Genomic DNA, 7,995 nt, shown 5'->3' with positions numbered 1-7,995 from the left:
CTGGCCTGGTTTGCAGCATGCTGCAAAGAGCAGGAAAGCAGCTGCTGCCACTGGCAGCAACAGAATCCCCTGCAAGAGGGGACAGGGAGCAGTCTGGCATCACCAGCTCTCTTAGTCTCTGTCCCACACCTGCCTGGTAGGCTACAGCCAAGCTTGCGCTGGTTCCTGCTGCTGTTGCTTCTCTCTTGCCTGCCTGCCCAGTTTTGTTTATAGGGGAACATTGGAGTTGTGCTGTTTCTGTGTGGTGCCTTTTACAATTTACACCACTCTAGAGGAGGCACTGGCAACATATTTGCTGTGGCAGCGTTACTTAGCTCTTGCTGTGGGCCACAGCCCCACACAGCTTTCCTCTATTACTCCCTGCTCCAGTGATCAGCAGATGCAGAAAGAGCCAGGCGCTAGGAGCCTGTGGATGCTTCCTCTGGTGCAGGAAAGACTAAATTGAACAGGGCAGGTGCTTGGACCCTCTCCACTGTGACTGGTGTATGCTGCAGATTTTCTGAGCTGCTGTGGGCCAGGTCCAGTTTCTTCATGGCCCAAACCTGGCTTGTGGGCCATAGGTTACAAACCCCTGCTCTGGACAGTGTTGCTAGATGTCTGGTATAACCTTAGTAGAACAAGTACTTTCATATTATTTAGAAGACGAACTGTCACTATTACAACTTATAAGCACCAGCAATTCACCATAGCAGTTCCTGAATGCAGGTCATTAAATTTTACCTGATAATACCTAAATTAAGCTTACATGAATTCAAACTAAGTTGCCATGACAAATATACAACCTAGCTGAATTTTGAAGAGGGCTCATAAAGTAATGTCTTAGAAGTGATTGTTAGTGGTTAGAGCAACAGGCTAGTTTTAGGTCATCCTGGTTTTTGTTAATGCCATTGCTGTGATTTTAGGCAAACTGCTTTGGCTCTCCATTAGCTTGCTTGTAAAATTACTTGACACAAATATTCTGATACTTAATAAAATTTAAGGTGGTGTAAATCCTCTGAAACATGCTGTGTTTGGTAAAACCTTGGACCTGTGTGCCACCCATGTGGCCTTATTTATTCAGAGGGAGACAAATAAAGTGCAAAATAACATCAGGAACAATGAATAAGGTTGTTTTTGCATTTTACAAAGAAGAATTGACATAAAACCAGGTAAGCATTTATTTCACTTTACTGTATAGTAAGAAATTAACCTTGTGGATTTACAGAACTATTTTTCACCTAGGTCAACTGGCAAATGCTGGATCCAGGAAAACTTTAAGGCAGAACACACATCTTGTATGGTTCAGTTTTTATTTTTAAAATGCCTGGTAAAATAACATAGTTTATGTGGCTTTTAAGTTCTATATAATAAATATAAATATCTTGTTGCTACAAAAGTGTATATGTGACAGGCCCAGGTCTCATGTCAGCCTGCCCACCTGTCTAAGTAGGGCAGTCCACCCAGTCTTTCCTGCCATGACTTGCTGTTTCTTAACCTGGTGTAAAATGTGGGAGGCTGCCCATTTAAGATCCTGATGCCTAGGGGTTTACATATGGCTTCAACCTTCCCTTACTGTGTCCCATGCCTTGCAGATGGCATCCAGTTTATTCTTGCACCCCAGTTTCGGGCTGGGCCAAACCTGATCCACTGCTGCGCCTCTTGCACACTGCCCCTTTTAGGGCCACATTCATACCGCCCCCCTCTCACTGGAGCCTCTTCTAGTCTACACTCTCTCACAGGGCCTCTTGCATGCTGCCCCTCACTGGACTACCCTCAACCTACTTTGCTCCCTTGAGTGACCCCCTTGGGCCATCAGGCTTGATTACTCTCATGTTGGCACTGCACATGCAGCCCTTTGGATTGCTTGTGCTCCCCTACACTGTGGCATAGTCCTTGTGCCTAACACTGGGCTGATTCTGCCCCTAGCCCCTCACTGGGCGACTTTCCACTTTCACGTACTCATAGGGGTTGGCCTATGTGCTATTCAGGCATCCTTCAGCCCTACTCACTACACCCCCTCATGCGGCCCTTTAGGCCAGCCTTCAGTCCTACTCGACACCTTGCTTACGCACAGTCCTTCAGGTCATAATGACACCCCCTACTCTGTGCGGACTCACCATACTTTACTGCCCCCCTCTGGGGCCATTCTCCTGCCCTCTCTGCAGTCCATTTTACTGCAGCCTCACTGGGGCCCCTGGGGTCTTACACCCCTGTGGAGCTCAGATGTCTGAAGATATGGTTGGCCCCCATGCCTGTCCCTAAGTCTGGGTGACTCATCAGGATGTGGAGGCTGGGGTTTTAAGGTGCCCCTCCCTGTCTTTCACTGGGGAGGCAACTAGCCTGGCATTTCTGGGGAGCTCTTCTGCCATGGGTAGACCTACCAGGCCATCCTTCCCCAGCAGGGTGCGTTTTTCAGTCAGACCCAGAACCAGGAGCCTACTGCCATCCCTGTAGTTCCTGCCCTTACCTCCAAGGATGTTCCAAGCAGCAGCTCAGCCGGGTGATGTTTTTCTGGCTGCCAGAAGCAGGTTGCTGCCTCTGCCGTGTGGGCCTAGGTCTAAAATGGCTGCCTCATCAGGGCTGGCCCGCACCTGTCGGCTGCCTGCTCCCAACCTTAAAGTGGCAGGCACCCAAAAGTGACCTGTCACAGTATATTTTCTAAATAGTGAATTATTAATGCTTTGTGGAAGATCATTAGATAGAATTACTTGTGCTGTAACCTACCAAAGGACGTTCTTGGGTATTCTGTAGCATCACGTTCAAATATTTAAACAAATAAATAAAATGTTAAGAGTCTAACAGTATACTTACATATATATCTTACTTAAATGTGAGAACGCGGCTAGTTAGGTACATAAGGAATCTGGTATTGCCCTTGTATGCATAGTTCTGTATAATGAAAAGCATGCTGTATTTATTTGCAGACTACATGCCTTTTTCCTTAGCAATAGCCATCCAAAGTTGGGCTGTATGTTTTAAGTGAGGAAACTGGGTTTTTTGTTGTAGCCATGTTGGTCTAAGGCCATAGGCAGGGCAAGGTTCTTCGGTAGATGTAATATCTTTAAAGATATTAAGTGAGGAAACTGATTTTTATAGTGGCTTAAGGATGCTTACATGGCTGTTGAGGACACTGCTCCTCTTCCACCTTCATGGACCAGGGACAGAGTCCACTCATTAGTATCACTCCTTGTCAGTTCCCTCCCCTTGTTGCTCAGCCAAAAGCTAGAGGGTTGATCCTCTTTGAGCCATTGCTGAACTGGAAGTAGTTTTTGCTTTAGCAGCAAGGGGAGAGGGAGTAATGCTGACAAGTGGACTCTGCTCCTGCTCAACATGCAAAGCATTTAGCTATGATGAGCCTGTGCTGTGGCAGGTAAGGCTTTGGAAAAATCTTGGTTGGTTTTTTTTTTGTCTTCCCACACATGCTTGAATAAGATGGGCATCTTGTTTTGGGATATGAATAAATAAATGTGGTATTTAATTATGGTGTAGAAGTTTTGACTTGTCATGGAATGTTGGATTTTTAATATATTTCAGTTTTTGAAGGGCTGCTCATAAGTGGGGGGAGAGTAATTGGAAAAACTATGAAAACTTGTGCATCTCTGAACCCCAGGTAGTTTTATCTTCTCCCTGACTTCAGACTGATGCAGCTAATCACTTCTAATACCTGGGGAGTCATTTTAGATGACAATATCATTTGGCAGTAGGTTTTTTCTTCATTCTTTGGCAGAGTAGTTAAAACAGCCATTTCTTGATCATGCTTTCACATAGCTTAAGAGAAAAGTGTAAGTAACACTGCTAACTTACTCAGCCACATATCAGTAATGTGTACATGAAAATTGGGTAATCTCAGAGTGTTTAATTGTCAAATGAACTAGCTGTTGGTGAGGCTTTCCTTTTTAAACTTCTGAAAGAGGTTTTTCCATTTAAGGTTGACTGTTCTTTTCCATAAGATAGCTCAGTGGGTTGCAGGTTGCTATCTCTTCTCATAAACTAAACCAAGCTGTCCAACTGGTGGCCCACAGGCTGTATGTGGCTCTTGGGGGGTTAATTTGTAGTCCCTGGGCTTTCACTCAGCTGCCATTTCCCTCCCCTTCCGCCTTACATCCTAATGGCTGCAACAGCAGCTGGAGACTCTTGGCTCCCACACCCTTCTCCATCTTCCGCTGCTTGTCCCAGCCCAGAGGGCGGGGCTGCACAGAAACATGAGGAGCTGAGGGTGGTCCAGGCTATGTAGGGAGGAGGGGTTGGGGCTGTGTAGATTTCATATTTTATAGGTTTCATAGACATTAGGGCTGGAAGGGACCTTAGGAGATCATTGAGTCCAGCCCCCTGCCCCAGGGGCAGGAAGTCAGCTAGAGTCATAGGATCCCAGCAAGAAAAACATCCAGGTTTCTCTTGAAGGTGTTCAAAGTAGGTGCTTGAACCACCTCCGACGGCAGGCTATTCCAAACCTTGGGGACTTGGACAGTGAAGAAGTTCTTTCTTATGTCCAGCCTGAATCAGTCGCGGTGGAGTTTGTGACCATTCGATCTTGTCATCCCTTGGGGCGCTCTGGTGAACAGACGTTCCCCCAGATCCTGATGAACACCCCTGATAAACTTATAGGTGGCCACCACATCACCCCTGAGCCTGTGCTTTTCCAGGCTGAAGAGTCCCATAGCTCTCAGCCTCTCATCGTAAGGTCTGTTTTCCTGATCTCTGATCATGCGCATGGCTCTCCTCTGCACCCTCTCAAGCTTTTCCACATCCTTTTTGAATTGTGGAGCCCAAAACTGGACGCAGTACTCTAGCTGCAGCCTCATGAAGGCAGAAAACGGGAGAATGACGTCCTGGGATTTGCTTGAGAAGCACTATGGATGCAAGCCAGCATTTTGCTCACTTTACTAGCTGCGGCATCACATTGAAGGCTCATGTTCATCTTGTGGTCAATCCTGACCCCCAAGTCCCTCTCTTGTGTAGTGCTATTCAGCGTAGCACTGCCGAGCCTATAGACATGTTGCAGGTTTTTCCTCCCAAGGTGGAGAGCCTTGCATTTTTTGGTGCTAAACACCATCAGGTTCTTGACTTGTGTAGTCTGGAATGGTGCCCATGCATTGCAGTTGTGGCACGGAAGGGGCACTTGGTACAGCGGTGTTAGAGGTCCTGCACAGGGTGGAGCATTCATGTAGGTCAGTGGCCCATGGTTTGTCTTGTGCAGACTGCATGGTGTTCAGCCCCCATGGATCTAGCCTCTGGGGACTTAGAATCTGGCAGACTTGAGCTAAAGGAATCTGTTAGTTAATAAAGGCTCTTCTGTAGTTGAAACCAGTTTCTAAGCTGCCAACAGGGAAAAACGTGGCATGTGTTCTTGCTCCTGCTAAAGACAGGGTTGGGGGGCAGTTGTTGAAAAGAAATGGAGTAGTGCACCCAATTTATCTACAACCTCAATAATCCTTTTCTGTGCAGTTAGTGGATTTACAAACATAGTACACCGGTTTCTAGGGATTGAATTTATGGCTTGTTTGAAGTAGTAGTAACTCCTGACTTTTGAGGTAAGATCAGAGGTAGGCAAAACTAATTTTCTAATCAGTGTAACTGTTGCATTATCTATGGGTCAAAAGCAGATTGAAGTTTCTGCAAAATGTGCTGAAAATTCAAATTCTCCTTTTATAGTTGGAATAAGCTGACAGTTTCCCTGCTAAATGAATTCTCAATCCAAAGAACAGGTGTGTGAATGACAGACGTACTGGAAGCTAAAGACAGTGTTAACTATACACAGTAAATTGGTTATGTTGGAGGATGAATGGGATTTTGCAAGACTTGCTTTATTGTTACCTTTGATCTTCTGAGCCCTTCTACAATTTACCGCATTCTCTGGTGACTGAAATGCACAGTCTCTTATGCAATGAGAACTAGGGCTATACGAAGAGTTGATTGCTCGTTCTATTTGGAGGAGATCCGGCCCGATTTCAGCAGCTGAGTCTCTGGATCCAAATTGAATTGAGAGACCAATAAAAAGGTGAATTCAAAGCTCTCCAAATCAATTCAGAAAAGATTTGGAGATTTGGGCAGTCCCTGCTTGCCACCGCAGGGAACTGGACCCAGACTCTGTGCCAGTAGGGGTGGGGGAGAGGGCACCATGCGGGGACCCCTGCCCGTTCTCCCAGCCTCATCAATGGCTGCCCTGCCTGGCCCCAGCATCCCAGTGGTGGGGGGCGGAAAAAAAGGCCCCGCAGTCACCAGCTGCTACAGTGGCGATCGGGGCCTCTGGGGGCTCGTGGCAGAGCCTCCCCATGCAGTGCAGGGCAGTGAGGATTGCCCCCCTGCCTGGCAGGAACTGGTGAGCGTGGGGCTTTTTTTTTTTTTTTTTAAAGTGCTGGGATGTGGGGGCCAGGCGGGGCAGCCATTGATGGGGTTGGGAGAGCAGGTGGGGGATGGGGCCTGTTCAATTAAGAGATTGAGCGGCAGCCGGATCTCTGAATCGGATTTGGTCAGATTGTTTCAGGACAATGGTTTGAATCACCCAATTGAATCACTGTCCCCTGAACTGGCCTAATCTGAAGCAAATAATAGCTAGTTCAAACAGGCCTAATGAGAACATCATGCATTTCTGAGATTTTTCTGCTTAAGGGTTTACTAAATCCTGAAGAGCATGTGCAGTTGATGAGAGCCCAGCAGAGACTCTACTGGATCTGGTCAACAGTTTTGAAAAGACATACAAATTTAAGGGGCTGTAAGGTTAAAGTAGGTCATTACATTTTTTTAAAATTTAGTTTTATGAGCCCTTTGCCATTGTTCTTTGATCTTTCTTACAGAAATTTGCAAGTGTGGCATGTGTTTGTGGTTTTTTGGTGCTAGATGCTATCTTAGATTCAGGGAAGAAAGTCTGTGGAGCTTCTCCTTGCAGGGGGTGGTTACCTTCAAGAGAGAAATAGGGCAAGGTTAACAACTTGTTATGATCTGAATTTTTAGTTTTGATGATTGTGGCTGGATAATAAAGATGCTTTTGATTTCCCTCCCCCCATCATGCGGTAATTGGCTTAAGTTGGCTTTTCAATTTCTTGCATTAGTTTATGATGATTTTTTTATTCTACTTGCATTTATTGGCTTAATCATTGAAATCAGATGAGATCTGTAACGTTTTTCTTTTTGTTTTTTGTGCACAGAAAAGATGAAAAGGAGTATGCACTGAAGCAAATTGAAGGTACAGGGATATCCATGTCGGCCTGTAGAGAGATTGCAGTAAGTGTATATAAGTGAAAGTGTCTTTTTATGCTTTATATGATGTTTTGCTCTGTGTGAGACGCATCCAGAAACTTAAAAGAAAAACATTAAATTTAGGCATATTCATTCAGTTTTAAGCTTTCCCTAACTTGTCTTGCAAATATTTAACTTATAACCTGTCCATAGATGGGAGATTTACATTATAACACACCCTTCTGATGGAGTGTCTTTAAGATAAAAGCAAAAATGCTCTTTTGTGTTTCAATTGGTTGCCTTCAAAATGAATTTGAAGGAGTAATGTTCTGAAAGATGCTCATGGAAAGTTCACTAATAATGTATTTTATTTCAGAATAATGATAGCTTATTCTTTTGTGTCTGGTCACTGTAATCTTGTTACATTGGATAGATTCAGATACAGAAAGTTTTCATAGGCTGATTTTTTTTTTAGAGGTTTATTGATATATCAGTTTGATATTGGACTGGTACCGATTTTTTTTTTTTTTTATTTATTTTTTATTTATTTATTTTTTATGTATATATAATCAGCTATCATTCCAATGGGGCTGATAATTTGTCTGATAAATGCTTGTGCTGCGCTCAGCCATGGCGCAGCATGGAGCAGAGCCGGCAGCGTGTAGAGCTGCCTCCAGCTGGTAAGTCAGAAGGTGAGGGGGGAGGGAAGGGGTGTGGGGGGAAGATCAGTACCACCTGTGGTGGTAGGGGCAGGCACTGCCCAGCTGGGGGGGTGGTGAGGGGAGCATGGGATTGAGGTGTGGCTCATGGGGTGAGGGCAGCTCCTGCTGCTGCTTGCAC

At 45.3% G+C, this 7,995-nt stretch overlaps 1 protein-coding gene across 6 annotated transcripts in view; it reads left to right on the top strand.

Moving 5' to 3' along the window:
* The window catches only part of CDK19 (cyclin dependent kinase 19), a 211,018-nt gene that overhangs the window by 44,437 nt on the left and 158,586 nt on the right, over positions 1–7,995 (top strand). For 4 of the 6 annotated variants that reach the window (XM_019537912.1, XM_019537906.1, XM_019537908.1 and 1 more), the window contains one exon: positions 7,125–7,200. The exons of 1 other annotated variant lie outside the window; for it this stretch is intronic. In XM_019537912.1, coding sequence (XP_019393457.1) covers positions 7,125–7,200 — 76 coding nt within the window. Of the gene's footprint in view, positions 1–3,311; positions 3,350–7,124; positions 7,201–7,995 lie in introns of those variants that run through there. One more of the 6 variants, XM_019537910.1, reaches the window with a different exon arrangement.

The sequence above is a fragment of the Crocodylus porosus genome, unplaced genomic scaffold (genome assembly GCF_001723895.1).
Source record: "Crocodylus porosus isolate Cpor-Errol unplaced genomic scaffold, CroPor_comp1, whole genome shotgun sequence".
NCBI lineage: Eukaryota > Metazoa > Chordata > Crocodylia > Crocodylidae > Crocodylus > Crocodylus porosus.
The sequence above is the reverse complement of the archived record's forward strand: the minus strand, read 5'-3'. Positions and strand labels throughout refer to the sequence as shown.